This window comes from Gorilla gorilla, chromosome 11 (genome assembly GCF_029281585.2).
Source record: "Gorilla gorilla gorilla isolate KB3781 chromosome 11, NHGRI_mGorGor1-v2.1_pri, whole genome shotgun sequence".
Taxonomy (NCBI): Eukaryota; Metazoa; Chordata; class Mammalia; order Primates; family Hominidae; genus Gorilla; species Gorilla gorilla.
Genome location: NC_073235.2, coordinates 135,737,625 through 135,756,916, shown reverse-complemented (window position 1 = coordinate 135,756,916; position 19,292 = coordinate 135,737,625). Strand labels below are relative to the sequence as shown.

Below are 19,292 nucleotides of genomic sequence, written 5' to 3'. Positions count from 1 at the left end.
CTTCCTCCCGCCCCCTCCTCCTACTTGGCCGGACTGGGTCTCAGGAAGCCCCAGGTTTTCTTGACTGCACCCTCGCCAGCTCCTAAAACTATAGGGAAACATCTCTGAAATGGCTCCCCACTCTTGCCCTTCCAGCAACTATCCCTGCCACCACCCCTACCCGGAAGCATCACCTCTTCCCTGGACCACTCCAGCCTTGCAGGCTACCCGAAGCAGGCGTCTTTCTCTGACGCTCCGCCACTCCGTGGCATATCAGCACTCCTTTATCCCCCCCGACCCTGCCCCGCCCCCGCCCTAGCCTGCACAACCTGCCTGCTCTTCTCTTAGAGCCTTTTCCTATCACGACTTGCACTATTTTGTGTGCACCTCTCTTCTCCTCTCATTAGATTCTCACCTCTGGGAGAATGCAGATCTGTCTTGCTCATTGCACGCTGCAGCAGCATCCGGCTCATGCTGCCAGGCAGTACGCACCTGTCTTTGTCAGCTCAGGCTGCCATAACTAAGTACCATAGACTGGATGGCTTCAGCAACAGACATTTATCTTTCATAAGTCTGGAGGCTGGAAGCCCAAGATCAAAGTGCCAGCATGGTCATGCTCTGAGGAGGGCTCTCACCCTGACTTGCAGGTGGCCGCCTTCTCACCTTGTCCTCCTGTGGCCTTCCCTCCTCTCCTCCTCTTTTTCTATGGCCACCAACCCTGTCAGGTTAGGACTCCATCCTTATGACCTCATTTAACTTTAATTACCTCCTAAAAGCCCAATCTCCAAATACAGTTACACTGGGGGTCAGGGTTTCAGTATATGAATTTCAGGGGGTGGGACATAACTCCCCTAAAGTACCCAGTACCAGTCCACAGCAGTACCCAATAAACATGTGTTGAATTAATAAAAATGGCCAATATCTATCTACCAGCTAACCATGTGGAAGCACTGCTATGCTCTCTACACGAGTTGCCTCGCTCAATCCTCATGGACAACCCACAAAGGGAAATCCTATTATTATCTCTATTTTACTGGCAGGGAAATTGAGACCAGAGAGGTTAAATAATTTGCCTGCAAGTTAGTGGCAGACCTGAGAATCTAGCTTACATCTGCTTGATCCCAAAACCTCTGTATACACTACACACCTTAAGTTAAATGAGCTGGAACTTCTGCGCTGGGCTCTGCAATGCATAGGGCCTAGAGCCTCCGGCCTGCTCACCTATACTCTCCCCTGCATCTTCTCCTGTCTGGAAGCCTCCTGGGCTCCCACTGTTACTTTTACACAGACCATTATTGGAATTAGCACAGATAAAGAAATTACTGGGTCTGAGCCCAAGGGGCTGGTCCCCAGCACACAGGAGTGTCAGATGACCATTTTCAGGGTCCTTGGAGATGCGTGTGGCATGGACATTTAGAGGAAATACCCTCTGGAACAGAAGCATGGGTCTCATCCTACCTTCTGGGCTTTTACTGTGAACTCAAAGATGGCTTGATGAAGCTGGGTGCAGTGGCTCATGCCTGTAATCCCAACACTTTGGGAGGCTGAGGCGGGCGATCACTTGAGGTCAGGAGTTTCAGACCAGTTTGGCCAACATGGAGAAACCCCGTCTCTACTAAAAATACAAAAATTAGTCGGGCATTGTAGCAGTTGCCTGCAATCCCAGCTACTCAGGAGGCTGAGGCAGAAGGATTGCTTGAACCCAAGACGCAGAAGTTGCAGTAAGCTAAGCTCATGCCACTGCACTCTAGCTTGTGTGACACGGCGAGATTCCATCTCAACAAAACAAAACAAAACAAAACAGAACAAAAAGATGGCTTGAAGCACACTTGCTGGAGGTGTGGGAGACGGAACCAGGGCCGGGGTGGTGGTTAAACCTGTCAAACTGCACATCCCACCCCACCCAGAGGTGATTGGTCTCATTGCAATTGTGACCTAGTTAATCTCCCAAATCTTCAGTTCCAGATCTTCAGTTTGCAATCCAGACTGCAAAGAACTGTGCAGGTTCACCCTAAAGCCTCCCGTTCATCCCGTGACTCCCCTGCTGAGTGATTCCAACAGCTGCTTACTGCCTGTAGGACAAAGTGTGAAATCCTTGACAGTACTTACAAGACTGGAATCTGACCATTTCTTGACTTTTTCTTATTTCCATCCCACCCCTGAGAACTTGGCAGGAGTCCTTACTCCATACCTGGATCCAGCACCTCCTGCCAACTCTACCCATTGTAGCTGCAGCCCAGGGAGCGCCAGCAACTCAAACCTTAGCCTCCCAATTACACTCCAGCCCTCGGGCTGTGATTGCTTCCCCTTTCATCTCTGGCCAGCCCCAAGCCCTGCCCTGACCACCTCCTGTTCCCTCCTCTCCATCACACACATCTCCACAACCTTTGTCCTCCCCATGCCCCTCAACTCCCTCACAGTTCCTTCTTCTCCCGCCACACCCAGCCAAAGGGGCTGCTGATGTGGCCAGAGAAATGCCTCTGCCAGGCAGCGCAGCCCAGGACAAAACCCGGCTTCCCGCTAGCATGGAGACCAGAGCCTTCCAGCCTCTCCCCTGCCTTCTCCGTTGGCTGCGGCACCAAAGCCTGCATTTTTCCAGTGGACCCCGCTTCCCTACCTCACCTCCCCACGCTCCTCAGGCTAGCTCACTTCCAGAAGCCACCAAACATTAAAGCCCCTCGCTATTCTGCCCACAGATGCTAGATGGGTCTCCCAGGCTGCTTTCCAATGCGTCCACACCCGCCTCCATCCCAGTGTCCCCGGGGGCTCCTCCAGATTCTCCCCTCCTGTGGCTGGGACTGGCTCCCACAGCCACCCCCACACCTCTGGATTTTCTCCCTCTCCTCCCCACCCACTCCTTCCCCTCATCCCATAAGCGAGCTTAAGATTTTTCCATGCTGTAAAATAAAAACTTAAAAAATCCTCCCTGACAAAGGTTCTCAGTCTTGGCTGAAAGTCTGAAAGGCCCCACCCCAGACCAATTAAATAAAAATCTCTAAGGTGGGGCCAGGACCTCCCCAGAAGAGTGCCTTGGGTGGCCAAGACTGAGAGCCACAGCTCCCTGCCCTTTCTTCTTGTCTGGGTATCACCTGGGTGATTTTGGAATAAATTGTCCTCACTCAGCCTCCTACAGCCGCCTTGTCCCCACCCCCCAACCCTCCCACCAAAACCTTTGGCAGCAGCTCCTTTCTCCCAGCACCCCGTCATCATCATGACCCCTCCACAGTGAGCGACCCTGCAGGCCTCTCCCTCCCTCTCAAAATCCTTCCTGTTGCTCCCCCAAGTTCTACACCTTCCTCCCTCAGCCCCCTTCTTCCCAGGCTTTTGTCCTTGGTCATCCCTTTTGTCTCCTCCATACTCCCCCAGAGCATTTTCCTCACTTGTGGCTTCCAAATCTGTATTTCCGGTCCTGACCTCCTTCAGATCCACACTTCCTGCTGCCTGTGAGGACACCCTACAGACACTTGAAAGCTCTGTCATCTGAATTTTCTATCTTTACACCGAAAACCTGTTCTTCCACACACATCGCCTATCTAGATTGCTGTCACCAAACTGGCTTCTCCCAAGCCAGAAACCACCAACATCTTCATCCCCGCCCCCTCTCTCACCACCCACATCTGATGGATCATTGAGTTCTGGAGCTCCTTGGAATCCATTCCCTTGGCAGCAGCCCCACAGTCCCAGCCTTCTTTGTTGCCTGGACTATTTCGAGAGGGCCTTTGCTAGCCCATCCTCCTCCCACCTCCTCCTCCAGGGCACCCCACTCGCATCTCTGACTCTGTCCCTGCATGCCTACCAGGTATCTCTTTCTAAAATGCAAATCTGAGCCTGCCACTTCTTTAGGTTACATCACCTGTGGTGTCCCCCGCCCTAGGATGAAACGCAAGCTCCGTGGCAGGTCACACCAAGCTCTTCCAGCCCCACATCTCATTTGCCTTTCCTGGTCTCCTCCTCCCTCTCCCACACTCACTCTGGGCTCCAGTATGACTGAATTGGCACCTTACATATGTCTACTCATTCATTGATTCAACAGATATTGACTAAGAATCTACCATGAATCCAGACCCTGTCCTAGACCCCAGAGATGCAGGAGGGAACAAAACCCCCTGCCCTCCTGGAGCTTATACTCTATGTTGGGTCTTCTTGCCCTCCACTGAGATTCTTGTCCAGGGTTTAACTCCTCCCCAGCCAGAGCTCGCCTCAGTTCTCTGTGGCCAGACGGAGAAAAGGGCAGACTCTAGAGCCTGATCTCCTGGCCTGGTCACTTCCCAGCTTGTAAGATCATGGGCAAGTGGCTTAATCTTTCTCTGCCTCAGCCTCTTTCTTTGTGAAATGAGGGTGATAATAGTAACCTGACTTAACAGGTTGTTGTAAGGATTCAATAATAAGGATTCAACACTTGTAAATGGCTTAGACCAATGCCTGGCACATAGGTAGCTCTCAGTAAACATTCTTTTTTTTTTCTTTTTTTTGAGACAAGGTCTCACTCTTTCACCCAAGCTAGAGTGCAGTGGTATGATCACAGCTCAATGCAGGCTTGCTCTGGGGATCAAGTGATCTTCCCAGTTCAGCCTCCGTAGTAGCTAGGACTACAGGCAGATGCCACCATGCCTGATTAATTTTTTAATTTTTTGTAGAGATGGTGCCTCACTATGTTGCTTAGGCGGGCCTCAAACTCTTGGGTTCAAGCAATCCTCCTGCCTTAGCCTCCGAAAGTGTTGCAATTACAGGCATGAACCGCTATGCCCACCCAACGTTCACTTTTGTCTTATTTCCTTAGCACAGTACATAACACATAATGGATACTCAATACATGTGTTCTGATTGGAATAATGAAGAAAAAAAGCATAAGTAGTTAGTGCATTAGAAGTTAGTTAGTCATTGAAAACAAAATGGCTCTGATATTATAAGACTGCACTTGGAATGTCACTTAAAGATCTAGAAAGAAAGAAAATGCTCCACATGTGGAAGAAACATGGCTCAGACAACAACCACTATCTGGACATCTCCTGACCTAGAGCCTCCTTGGACAGCCTGTCTGTCCTCCTCCTTGGACGGCCTGACTGTTCAACCAGTGCCTTTTGGGTGTGAAGGAAAAGGAAAGGAAGTGACAGTCATCGGGATCTTTCACTGGGACCCTTGAGCTTCTGGTCCAGGGAGTTAGTGGGGAAGGCCCTGCTGAGGCGGGTACCATCCTGACCAGGACTGTGGGACTTTGAGCAAGCCACCCAGCCTCCCCAGTCCTCTGTTTCAATGCTTGTCAAATGAACGAAGCTAGGCCAGGTAACACCCAGGGCCCTCTGACCTCTGTGATTCTAGAACTTTTTTTGTGTGTGTGTCCACCTCTGGTCTTATATCTAGATTATAAACAACATTGGGGAGAAAGCAGGGACCATAACTTGTGAATTAAAGAACAAATGCATTATTTAGTCAATTTTTCTGGGAGCTCAGTTGTTTAAAAGTATAAAAGAGGAAAGCCATTTCAGGGCATTTCAAATCATAATTGAGCGTTTTTCTTTACACTGGCAAGCGCCCATTTCAAGAGATATCAAATATTCATCTTTGACGCGATCATTCCTTTTAGAGGATTCAATTCACAGAAATAATCACAGATAAGGGCCAAGATTTACCCACAGAGATGTTCATCTCAGTGTTATTTATAACAAAGACTATGGAAGTAACTTCTGTTTCTAATACTAAAGGAATGCATAAGTAATTCACAGCATGTCTCTTTGACGTATTATCTTTTGCTAGAGAATAACCTGGAGGAAATGCTTGTGATATAATGTCAAGTTGGGGGATCAAAAGCATGATCCTAGATCAATTTTGCAGCATGTTCACCTGCAAAATGGAGTAAAAAAAATGTGCAGCATGATCTCAGTTTTGAAGAAAAAGGAAAATTCACAGATAAGACCAGAAGAAAATGTGCCTCTGGTTAGTAAAATTATGGGTGATTCCCACCCCCCCCCCCCCCCCCCCCCGCCCAGTTCTTTGTACTTCCAAATGTTTGGCATCTATTACTTTGAAGCCCTCTTCTAAAAACAGTACAAAAATGGAACTTGAAAAAGCAATACCTTGCCAAAAGTACAGTCAGCTTTCTCACCTCTTCTCCGAGCAGCACATTTAAATACTGGATTCCTTCCTTTCTTCTTCACTCGCTGGGCATGAGATGTGGATGGCAGTGTGGCCCCAGCACTGAATCCTCACGATGCAGACACGGGGGCCTTTGAGACTGAGCTCTTCAGCAATTCCCGGCTTGGTGCAAATCGCTCCCTCCTAGGCTGTCAACAAGGGAGGATGAAGCCTGTATCTCAGCTCTTGACATCCTTTCAGTTCAGACACCTCAGGCTGGCAAGTCCACAGGCCAGAGCTGGCAGCCTGAGCTCCCTTCTCTCCCTCGAATCTGATGAGGAGATGAGGGAAGGGCAGGGAAGGCGGCACAGTGCCCAGTGGTTCAGGTCACAGGCTCCAGAGACAGGCTGAGCAGGATTCCACGTCCCAGAACCTGGAAACCCTTTGTACTTCTTGGATGTTCAGACAGAGACGAAGGAGGTGCCCAGAACAGTTGCGGGAATGTTCCTCTGAGATCAGAAAAGCAGTTGCCTCCTAGGCCTGCCTCTAATCAGCTGTGTGGTTTGGAGGACATCACTGTACGGGACCCCTTTCCATTCCTGCCAACTGAGTAGGTCAGACTTAACAGACTTCAAGATCACGTCCATCTCTGTAGGGCTAATGTTTCATGTCTTGCTACTGCCACCTGCGGCCTTAACTCTAAGAATCGACAAGGTTGTTAGTCTTCGTGCAGCCATGTTGAAGCCAGTTAATCTCAGCTGTGCAGACAGCGGGTCTCTCCTGGGCAGGGCAGATTCTCCCCATCAGCACCACTGGGTTTAAGAGACCACTGTGCCTGCTCTCTCCACAGAGCAGGCTCTGAGCCTTCCATGGCAACCACCCTGGAGCTGCTCCAAGGCCCCTCTTTCCTTTCCCAAGCCACACATGCTTTTAGCAGGGGCCTTATGGACTTCAGGTTCCCACCACCATCACCTCCCACCCCAGGTATCTGATGCAGAGGAGCGTCTCTCCTGGTGGGAATTGCAGACCATTTCTGGGAGGTGACAGGTACCAGGGCTAGGCCAGGAGGATCTGCTCAGGAGGCAGGGCCTTTCATGGAATGATTTGACAAGAAGGGCTGGCCCCTCTGGGAGAAGAAGACAGGAGCAGAAACTCGGCATGTGTGTGCTGTATTTGTGGTGTGTGTCTACATATGTGTGTATGTGTGCGCATGTGTGTCTACATATGTGTGCATGTGTGTCTACATATGTGTGCGTGTGTGTGCATGTGTGTCTATATATGTGTGCATGTGTGTGGCTTTGGCATGATTAAAATTTTTGAAGTAGGAGGCAGAATTTGACATGGTTGTGTGAGCCTCGCCAACAGACGACTCTTATAGCTTTTAAATTTACTGTCTTGACAAATTTCAGGCAGTTTTCACTGTCGGGAGACAGTTGGCCCAGTGGCTGACTTCATGTCCTTTGGTCTGCATGCACCTGGCACACATGCTTGCTATAGGAATGAACCAGGCAGTGGGCTGGCCAAGGGCAGAGCGGGTGGCCCTGAGATGGGAGGCCCAGAAGGCTGCCAGAGTTCATCGTGTAGCTTCATGACTTTGGAATCATTTCAAAATCCATTGGCAGCCTTTCTATTAGGTTATGCCCCTTAGAAATGTTTGCACTGAGGCAAGAGAATTACTTGAACCTGGGGAACGGAGGTTGCAGTGAGCCGAGATCGTGCCACTGCACTCTAGCCTGTGCTAGACATGCAAGACGTCTAACCTGTGCTAGACGTGCTAGACTCTAGCCTGTGGTAGACGTGCAAGACTGTGCTAGATGGAGCAAGACTCCGTCTTAAAAAAAAAAAAATGTCTTTTTACATTACAGAATGACCAAAGAGGAACAAGACTTACCTTCTAAGTGCCCACTGATGGTGTAGTTCATTGCAAGGATGTGTGACAGAGAAAGAGTGCTGGCCAAGCCGGGGCCTGGGATAGACCACAACTAATTGGTCCATGGGGACAGGGAGACAGGGCAGTGAAGAAGAGACCCACGGAAATGACTGGCTACAAACCCACTGGCACCAAGGGAAGGTTCACGGAGATGCATGGACTGTTTTTCCAGGCCCAAAGAATATTTTCTTTGAATCGTTTAGTCCAAGTTAGAAGGGCATGCCTAGCCGCTCATCCTCTCTGCTCCATCAACAGGAGCTGTGGGCAGAGAGAAAAGCCTGTGCAAGAAGGAGCTCTGCCAACCTCACTCCCAGCCGAGATCATCAACCACCCTCATCTGGGGTCCCAGTTTCCAAGGCCGAAATCCCATCAGCAGCTACTGGTATAAGTGAGACCACCAGAGTAGTCAGGGTGGTCTTGGGGAACTGGGAGGAGCTTCCTACATCTTGAACAAAGTAGTGGGTAGGTTTAGCTCTACTCCAGGGTTTCTCCAAGTCTGCAAACTTTGGCAGGCATCAGAATCATCTAGGGGCTTGTTAAAACACAGATTGCTGGCCCCCCAGCCTCAGGGTTTCAGATTCAGTAGGTCTGTAGAATTTGATAGGACTCAAGAATTTGCATTTTTTGACAGGTGCAATAGCATGAGCCTGTTGTCCCAACTACTTGGGAGGCTGAGGTGGGAGGATTGCTTGAGTCCAGGTGTTCAAGGATAGCCTGGGCAACATAGCAAAATGATGTACATAAAAAAAAATTGCATCTCTCACAACTTCCCAGAAGTTGAAGGCAGAAACCCACGGAGCAGGCTCCGAGTTCAGTGAAAAGCAGGAGGCTGAAGTCCCTGGGTCGGGCAGCTGGCTGGACCTGGTCAGGTCCTGGTGTCCCTGACTATGGCTCCTTGAGGGGAACAATCAGGCTGTGTTATCTCTCTTTGCCCATGCCTCTGCTAAATGTCACCTCCCCGGGAGGCTGTCCTCGAGCAGCCCCACTCACTCCTGACCACATCTCTCCCTGGACATTCTCTTTATCGCTCATCAGTACAGACGTTGCATTTCCTACTTAGTTGTTTATTGTCCACCCTATCCCATAACGTGAATTTCTTGAGGGCAGTGGCTCTGTCCTGTCACCATTGAATCCCACCTCCTAGAATGACATCCGGCCCGTTGCTGATGCTCAGTCTGCATGCATTGTATAACAGGGAATTTCCCATCCTCTGGAGGCAAACTGAACTCTTGGTGCTCCTAGCAGGTGATACAGAAAAGGTGGCCTTGACTATGTCACTGGCCCTGGTCAGTTCCCCAGGTCCTCAGTGGATTCGTTTTGCAAAGTCTCAGCAATAGGTGTGGCAACAGACAAGAACACAGCCTGTCGCTCCCAGCACCTCCCAGTCATTTCCCATGAGCCATCAGATGCCTGGAACCAACAAAAAGAGGAAATGAGTGGAGACGTGGTGGAAATGATGATGCTTGTCCTGGGGGTCCCTAATGGTGACAAGAGCTCAGTTCCTCAGCACTGATAGTGCTCTGACCTCTGGTGTCTGGATAGCAGGCATGTGGCTCCCAGTGTCTCTCTCTTTGGGGATGTCCCTGGTCCTCAGGAAGCCCACCCCGACTGGGGGCTCTGAGACTCTAGAGACGTCCATAGGGTGCAGGCAGGGCTCCACGGGTGCTTCTATAGGGCCAGTTATTGGAAGGCTGGCCACTATTTGACCATGAATGGAAGGACCCAGATGGCACTGAAGATTGTTTTGTTTTGTTTTGTTTTAATTTTGAGACGGAGCTTCACTCTTGTTGCCCAGGCTGAAGTGTAATCACGAGAGCGTGATCTCGGCTCACTGCAACCTCCAACTCCCAGGTTCAAGTGATTCTCCTGCCTCAGCCTCCCGGGTAGCTGGGATTACATGTGCCTGCCACAACATCTGGCTAATTTTTTGTGTTTTTAGTAGAGACTGGGTTTCACCATGTCAGCCAGGCTGGTCTTGAACTCTTGACCTCAGGAGATCCACCCACCTCGGCTTCCCAAAGTGCTGGGATTACAGGCGTGAGCCACCGCAACCAGCCGGCACTGAGGATTCTTAAGACACCAAGGAGCTCAGCCTTGTGTTCAGTAGACTATGAAGGGCCTGGGTATTTACCCTCCTGCCCACAGTAGTAATTCTTGGGAAATGGCCCATGTCCCTGTGGGGCAGCTGGCGGGACTGTAAGGTCGTCATGGGAACACAGCCTTTCCATCCTCTCTAGAGAGCAGGTCTGTTCTTCCCCTGGGGATTTGGAGAGATGCAATCCTCTCAGACATGGAAGGTCTGGATTCCCTGGGTGGGATGGATGATTTTGCAGTTGGAGGAAAGACCGTGACAACAGGGGTGGCCCAGCTTACGGATGCCAGTGTTCCTCTGTCATTTACCTTGAGCCATCAGATGTTGGGATTGACCAAAGAGAGGACTTAAAGAAGGATATGACAAACATGGCCTCTTTTCCATCTTCCTTTTCCTTCATGTATTCCCCCTAGTCCGTCCAGAAGGATCTGTGGTATTTTGGGCCACTGTGACCCTCAGGAATCCTGGGATGTATTGGCAGGCCCAGAGCTGACCACAGTATCACTGCCTTCTTCACTCACCTCCTCAGCACACACTTCTCAGGTGCGCATGCAAGAATAGCAAGAAGAGCCAGGCTGTATTCGTTTTCTGCTGCCACTATAAAAAATGGCTACAAACGTGGTGACTTAAAACTACATACATTTGTTCTCTACAGTCCTAAAGGGTAGAAGTCCTGAGTTTGTTTCACTGGGCTAAAGTCAAGGTGTCTGCAGGGCCGCATTCCCACAGAGGCACCAAGGGAAACTTCCTTGCCTTCTCTGGCTCTAGAGCTGCATTCCCCGGCTAGGGGCCCCTCCCTCCATCTGCAAAGCCCAAAGCCGAGGATCTCACTTCAGTGCTCACAAGGCCTTCTTCTGTATTGAATCTCTCTCTGCTTCCTTCTTACAAAGACCCTTTGATTACATTTATGTCCCACCTGGATAATCCAGAATAATCTCACCATCTCAAGAGTAAGTGAATCATATCTGCAAAATTCCTTTTGCTATATAAAGTAACATTCAGAGTTTCCAGGGATTAGGATGTGGACATCTTTGTGGGCAGCGGGGGCCATTATTCAGCCAGCCACACAGGCCTTGTCAGGGCCTTGGCTCTCTTCCCCATTGACAGGTATGCCAACTGCCATGCCCCCTCCCCAGCCTTGGAATCCCTTCCCCAGTGGCTTCCCAGGGCTGGTCTGTCAGGCACCAGAAGTCCAGGTCCCTCCCACTGTCCCAGCCCAGCCACGAAACAAACCTGGAGAGGCACCTGTGACCCGCCCGGCCCGGAAGGCCATAGGGCCATAGAAGGTGAGATGAAAGATGGAGTCTAAAGGGGATGGCTGCACCAGGGCAGCTGCTCAGAGGTGAGGTGAACAGTAGCAGCCCTGCCTCAGATATCTACAAGAACCAGGGCCATGTGGGCTCCCCACACCTGGAGCTCCAGTTCTTCCTGGTCTGTGTTGAGGGGAGTGTGTGGATGAGGCCCGGGCTCCACTAATCCCTGCTGTGTCTGCACCCCGGTTGTGGGGTTGCCAGGTGGAACGTTGAACAAGGCTGGTCCACCAACCCCAAAGTTGGACTGGATGATGGACATCCAGTGTACATGCACGTGTGTACACACACACCCCTACACCCCAACACCCAGATGTCCCAGGCAGTGGCGTTGGGCTCAAAGTTGACCAGAGTAGTCCCGGACAAGGTGCCACAGCCTGGACGTGGAGCTCTGTGTAGCAGATTTGAAGGCCACCTTCTGGGCTCCAGAGACTGAACTACTTCTTCCGTCATTTACACATCAGCAGTCTGAGGCTGAAGCACACATTCTTTGTGGTTGCTTATTTATTTGTTTAGAGGTGGTTTTTAAGGGAAGGTCCCGGGAAGGGAGGACCTTCTGGAACTGTGTATATCAATCTGTGTATGTGTGTGTCTCTAAGGATACAAATTTATTATAGTAAAAATTCTGTTTTACTAAATGTATCCTGGATTGGATCCTAGAACAGGGGGAAGAAAAGGACATTAGTGGAAAAACTGGTGAAATCAGAATAAAGTCTAGAGTTTAGTAAATAACCATGTACCAATGTTAATCTCTTCGTTTTAACAAATGTACCACAGTTATGTAAGATGTCAACATCAGGGGAAACTGGGTGTGGAGTATACAGGAACGTTCTGTACTATCTTTGTAACTTCTATGTAAATCTAAAATTGTTCTGAAATAAAGCATTTATTTAAAAATTCAGTTTCAGCAGGGCATGGTGGCTCATACCTGTAATTGCAGCACTTTGGGAGGCTGAGGGAGGAGAATGACTTGAGCTCGGGAGTTTGAGGCTAGCCTGGGCAACATAGTAAGACCCCATCTCTACAATTTTTTTTTTTTTTAATTAGTGAGGCATGGTGGTACATGCTTGTAGTCCCAGCTACTTGGGAGGCTGAGGCGAGATCGTTTGAGCCCAGTAGGGGGAGGCTTCAGTGAGCTGTGATTGTGCCACTGCACTCCAACCTAGGCAACAGAGCAAGACCTGGTCTCCAAAAAAAAAAAAAAAAAAAAAGGCCAGGCGCAGTGGCTCATGCCTATAATCCCAGCACTTTGGGAGGTCAAGGCGGGTGGGTCACCTGAGGTCAGGAGTTCGAGACCAGCCTGGCCAACATGGTGAAACCCCGTCTCCACTAAAAATACAAAAATTAGTCAGGTGGTGCACAACTGTAATCCTAGCTACTTGGGAGACTCAGGTAGCAGAATTGCTTGAACTGCCTCCAGGAGGCAGAGGTTACAGTGAGACGAGATCGTGCCAGAGTCAGACTCCATCTCAAAAAAAAAAAAAAAAAATCAATTTTAAACCCAATGTCGAAATTCAGTTGAAACCCAATTTCAGTTTTAAAACCCAACATACAATATTGCTTTGGGAGTTAAACTAGCAAATCTGCTCTTTTGTTCAATTTTTATTTTTTATTGAGGTGTAACATATATGCAGTAGGGCACGCAAATCTTTTGTTTTGTTTTGCTTTGTTTTTGTTTTTAGACAGAGTCTCGCTCTGTTGCCCAGGCTGGAGTGCAATGGCACAATCTCGGCTCACTGCAACCTCTGCCTGCTGGGTTCAAGTGATTTTCCTGCCTCAGCCTCCTGACTAGCTGGGATTACAGGCGCATGCTACCAGGCCTGGCTAATTTTTGTATTTTTAGTAGAGACAGGGTTTCACCATGTTGGTCAGGCTGGTCTCAAACTCCTTACCTCGTGATCCACCTACCTCGGCCTCCCAAAGTGCTGGGATTACAGGTGTAAGCCACTGAGCCCGGCGGCACACAAATCTTTTGTGTACAGCACATCAAATTTTTACACACGAAATCATCCACATAACCAGTCCCAGATCAAGCAATAGAACACCCAGCAGCCTCCCTCTTGCTGTGTCCCAGTCAACAGCTCCCCTCCACCAGGAGCAGCCACTATCCTGACTGATAGACCATAGTTTAGTTTTGTCTGTCCTTGAACTTCATATAAATAGAATAATAAGATGTGTACTCATTCGAGTCTGATATCCTTCACTCGTCATGATGTCTGAAAACCATCCATGCTAGTGTGGAGAGCAGTAGCCCACTCTTTCACTGTTGTGTATTATAATATTCCACTTCATGAATATGCCCTTCTTTTTTTTCCTTTTTTTTTTTTTTTTTTTTTTTTGAGACGGAATTTCACTCTTGTTGCCCAGGCTGGAGTGCAATGGCGCAATCTCAGCTCACTGCAAACTCCACCTCCCAGGTTCAAGCAATTCTCCTGCCTCAGCCTCCCTAGTGGCTGGGATTACAGGCACCTGCCACCATGCCTGGCTAATTTTTTGTATTTTTTAGTAGAGGTGGGGTTTCACCATGTTGGCCAGGCTGGTCTCGAACTCCTGACCTCAGGTGATCCACCGGCCTCAGCCTCCCAAATTGCTGGGATTACAGGCGTGAGCCACCACGCCCAGCCCCTAATTTACTTATTTATTTTACTTTCTATTGACATTTGGGTTGTTTCCAGTTTAGGACTCTTGTGAATGAAGCTGCTATAAACAATCTTCTGTGTGTCTTCGGCAGCTATGAACATTCATTTCTCTTGGATATGTGCTCCAGAGTAGAACTGCTGGGTCATGGAGTATTTACATGTTTTGTTTTGGTGGATTCCACCAAATCGCTTGCCAAAGTGGTTGTGTCAGTTACTTTCTGCCAGAAATATACTAGAGTTCCAGTGGCTCCACATCCTTGCTGATATTTGCTGTTGTTAATCTTTTAAATGTGGGCATTCTAGTAGATAAGTCTCTCACAGTTTTATTTTGCATTCCCCTGATGGCTAATGATGTTGAGCAATTTAGTAGCCTTTAGAATATTCTCCTTTGTGAAGTGCAAGAGGATATATCCACATCCCAGAATCTGTGAATGGGACTTTATTTGGAAGAAGTGTCTTTGCAAATGTAATTAAGTTCAGGATCTTGGGAAATAAGATCCTCCTGGGCCGGGTGCAGTGGCTCATGCTTGTAATCCCTGCACTTTGGGAGGCCGAGGCCAGTGGATCACTTGAGGCCAGAAGTTCGACACCAGCCTGGCCAACATGGTGAAACCCTGTCTCTACTAAAAACACAACAGTTAGCTGGGTATCATGGTGCATGCCTGTAATCCCAGCTACTTGGGAGGCTGAAGCGGGAAAATCGCTTGAACCCGAGAGGCAAAGGTTGCAGTGAGTTGAGATGGTGACACTGCACTCTAGCCTGAGCAACAGAGCAAGATTCTATCTCAAAAAAAAAATCACCCCGAATTATGTGAGTGGGCCCTAAATCCAGTCAGTGACAAGTGTCCTTATAAACATAGAAGAGAAGACACAGGAGGAGGAGATGTGGCCACGTGAGGATCGAGGCAGGGACTGGAGTGATGCGATCACAAGCCAAGGACCAGCGAGCGTTGCTGGGAGCCGGCAGAAGCTGGAAGAAGCAGGGAAGGCCCCCCTCACCAGGGTCTCCAGAGGGCACAGAGCCTCTCAGACATGTTGATTTCAGGCTTCTGGCCTCCAGAAAGAACGGTGAGAGAACAAATTTCTGTTGCTTTAAGCCACCAAGATTAAGGTAATTTGTTCCAGCAGCCTTAAGACACTAATACAATGACTTAAGCTCGCTTAATTCTCCCAGACCGTGCCTTACTCCCTGCAAAGCTATTCTCCATGCTGTCTGCCCCAAAGCATTGGCAAGGACACATACACAAATACACACACATGAACAAACATGCACACAGACACACATAGACACACGAACACACAGGCACACACAGACGCACATGGACACACACAAACACATATGCACATGCAGACACACATGGACACACATGAACACACATGCACACACAGACACACATAAAAACACGCACATGCAGACACACACGGACACACAAGCACACACAGACACACACAAACATACATGCACATGCAGACACACATGGACACACATGAACACACATGCACACACAGTCACACACAGACACACGAACACATGCACACACAGACACAAACACATGCACACACAGACTCACACTGACATACATGAACACACATGCATGCAGACACATGGGCACACACAAACACATGGACGCACATGAACACACATGCACATGCATATACGCACTCAAACACAGATGAACACACATGCGCACACAAGCACACATGGACACACTTGAACCTGCATGCATATTTATGCACACACTAGCACACATGAACGCACATGCACGTGCAGACACACGTGGACATGCACGAACACACATGAACACACATGCGAACACACAGGCACACATGGACACACACGAACACACATGCACACGCAGGCTCACACGAACACACATAAGCACACATGCAAACACACAGGCACACATGACACACACGAACACACATGAACGCACATGCACATGCAGACACACGGACACACGTGAACACACACAAACACGTATGCATGGACACACACGAACACACATGCACACAGAGACACATATAGACACACACGAACACACATGCACATGCAGACACACACAGATACGCACACATCTCTGCTAATTTACACCATGGTCTTCCATCTCAGTTCTTCCCCAGGAACATAAGGAATGGTTCCCAAGAAGGAAGGAGTTGAACTAGAAATTTGTCAAGACCTACACAAAGCTGGGGGTAGGGGACAGGCAGACAAGGTGACAGCTGCGCTGCAGGACCCTCCACGCCTTCCCTATGGAGGGGCTATGGGAAGCCAGGCACTTTTGGTTTCTGGGCTGAAAATAGAACCTTTTGGGAAGACTGGAACCACGCAGGAGGAAAAGAGCAAGAGGTGCACCTCTCTCCACACACGGGCGCCGAAGGGAGCCCAGAGTGGCCCCCACGTCCAGGGGCCACGGGAAGGAGAGGCAGCCGCAGAGCCTCCCAGCTGGGTGTGCAGGTGAAAGGCAGGCCCTTGTGGTGGGCACCACAGGCTCACTGAGGCAGGTACTCAGCTGGGAAGGCTTGCTTCAGGGTGAACATGAGAAAGACAATCTCCTCGTAATCATTGGCTTCGTACAGACACCCAAACAAGGGGGACCCATCAGGGCCGGTGCCCATGCTCTGGAGGTCTGAGTAGGCACAGCTGCCCTTGGCCAGCAGTACCGGCTCTGACCAGGCCTCAGGGGCTGGAGGTCGCGGGTTGAGGTAGGCACCCAGGTCGGCCCTCTGCCAGGAGTGTGTGGGGTGAGTGTAGAGCAGCCACTGGGCTGGGGAGCCAGGCCCCGAGCGGGGGCTGGGGAAGCTGATGACGCTCCCCTGGCAGCCCTGGGGCGGCGGCTCCACCAGCTTCTTCACCAGCTGAGACTCCTGGAAATCAAGCCCGTCATTGGTGCTCTGGGCCTGGACCCTGGCTCGGAGGTGGCTTCTTGCATTGAGGGTCACCACCCTCTGCTCCCCAGTCTCGACTTCGGCCACCTGGCACTCCAGGGTGTCCTGGGCCACAAAGTGCCCTTGCGCCCACGTGCGCCCATGGTCATGGCTGAGGAAGCAGAAGGCAGAGGGGCTCGGCCTTTGGATGGGGTGAAGTTTCCGGTAGGCGTAGGCGGGCACCACCAGGCTCCGGGCCCTGTCGTGAAGCTGCAAACAATGCCCCGGGCCCACTGCAAAGGTGGACCACTCCTGGTAGGCTGGGCCGATGGCCGCATCAGTGAGGTCTCTGGGGGAGCTCCAGGTCCTCCCGTGGTCAGTGCTGGTGACTTGGCACAGCCGCGTCACATTGGCCCTGGTCTGCAGCTGCTGTTGCTCCGTGACTTGCCCAGGGATGGCAATGAAGAAGAGGAAGAGGGTCCCCGTCTGCGCGTCATACAAGGGGCATGGGTTCATGGACCGGTGGCCATCCAGCCGGGCCTGGGCCACCACCTCCTGAGCTTGCCACTGAGTGGGGAGAGAGAAAGAAGAAGGCAGCCTTGAAACAGCTGGGGATGGTGCCAGGAGCTGCATGAGTGGGAGGGGTGGGCACGGGTGTGTCTCCCAGGTTAGAGTCAAAAGTCATCCAGGAGAACTCTTCACCCAACACTCATATCCTCATTGCAATGTTTCCCCAGAGCTGCGGGGCCCAGGGTGCCACCTCACCCCTCCAAGGCAGCCACACTTGGCTGAGTGATTCTGTTCCTTCCATTGCCATCAATATGCATTTACAGAACACCCACCTGCCAGACCACAAGATATGAAGATGACTCGTGCATGAGCCATTCCCAACTTCATCCTGGTTCCTCCACTTCCCACCCCAGTCCAGCTCACCATCCTTGAATAGCAAAGCCCTGGCGGAAGGTGCAATAACCTGACCAGTACAAGACAGAATGTGACGGTCACCTCTCACCTTCTACACTCCATATCCTACTCATGTAGCCAAGGAGGAGTCACACTGAGCTTCCAGAATCCCCAAGTCTATGTCACATGTGCTGTCTGTCCCCATTTATTAACAGCTACCCCCATTGGGCAATTCTAAGCACAGACACAGCACCAAAAGTCTAACATCCACGGTCTCGTCTAATGCCTCAATCCCCGGGGAACAGGTGTTAGTAGCTCCATTATTACAGTGAGCAAGAGACTGCGACAGGGAGGAGGAGTTGCCTAGGCCACACCTCTGGTCAGTGGCGGAACCAGGACTTGAACCCAGGTCCATCTGCTTCAAATCCCGTGCTTTGAACAGCTGTGTAGTAATGACCACAAAGGAATGATAATAATATTAAACTCTTCAAATATGATTAGCCAGCCTTGGGTGCTGTCATCAGGATTAATTATTTAATCTATAAAATGGGACTTTAGGACACAAGCCATCACCCCACCCCAAGTCCCCCAGTTAATTTTACTCAAAGGACACAACGCTCCATTATGCAACACTGAACTATTCCTCCGTGAGGTCATCAAGGATGCTGGGCAACTCATTCAATCTTTCACGAAAACAGATGGAGGCCAGCTGGACTAATTCACAGTGAACCCACTAGGGGCACTTTCTCTGCTCTATCTCTCCTCCGGAGTACAGCCATTGAGGGATAAAGTTGTCCCCGTATTTCTTGAGATCCAGGACTGGCCCCTGATCACAGCAGCAAAGGGTGTGGCAGAGCCCTGGGGAGCCAGTGCAGACACCTCCTGCCTCACCTGAACCTGGTGGGTGGGTGCATCGTAGTCTCCTCTGCGCAGGACAATCAGCTCCGCGTGCTCATCCTTCTTGCTTGCCCGCTGTTCCGCGAAGGCCAGCAGGGTCTGCTGCCCAGGCAGGTAGAGCAGGGCAGGGATTCTGTAGGCATGGGCTCCCGACTGGAACACGCTCTCCTTCTGCAGGACAGGGAGGGACGCCATGGGGCTGGGGGTGGACAGGAAGAGAAGATGTGTCACCTGCAGCCACACCTGAGATGGGCCCAGAGTCATTCACCAAGACAGGTGGTGCTCACCCCCTGGCTGAGTGGACCAAAGTCAGGGCGGCCTGTCCTCTTCCCGCGTGGGGTTCATTCTCCTTTCCTACATCTCAAGTCCCTGCTTCTGAATTCTGCCTTTGCCTCGGTGGATATCGGGAGGGGGTATTGCAAAAGCGTGTTTTGGATTCGATTTTTATTCTAAGTTAACAATGCTCCTTACAACAGATTTTCGATAACCTCCAGCTGCTTTTGCCAAACCCAGCCCATCAATCCAGGGGCAAACCTCGGGAGGACAGCAGTGCAGGCCGGGTGGCATTCGGCAGCTGCCCAAATGCCAGAAAGTGACACATGGGA

General features: G+C 50.4%; 1 protein-coding gene across 1 annotated transcript; it reads right to left on the bottom strand.

The window, feature by feature from the left end:
* Positions 1 to 12,672: 12,672 nt before the first annotated feature.
* NEU2 (neuraminidase 2) lies at positions 12,673 to 18,882 on the bottom strand. The gene is made up of 2 exons (XM_004033375.3): positions 18,682 to 18,882; positions 12,673 to 17,454 (listed from the first exon to the last, which is right to left on the bottom strand). The coding sequence occupies exons 1-2, from the start codon at positions 18,880 to 18,882 to the stop codon at positions 16,513 to 16,515; spliced, it is 1,143 nt and encodes a 380-aa protein (XP_004033423.2). The 3' UTR covers positions 12,673 to 16,512.
* Positions 18,883 to 19,292: the final 410 nt, after the last annotated feature.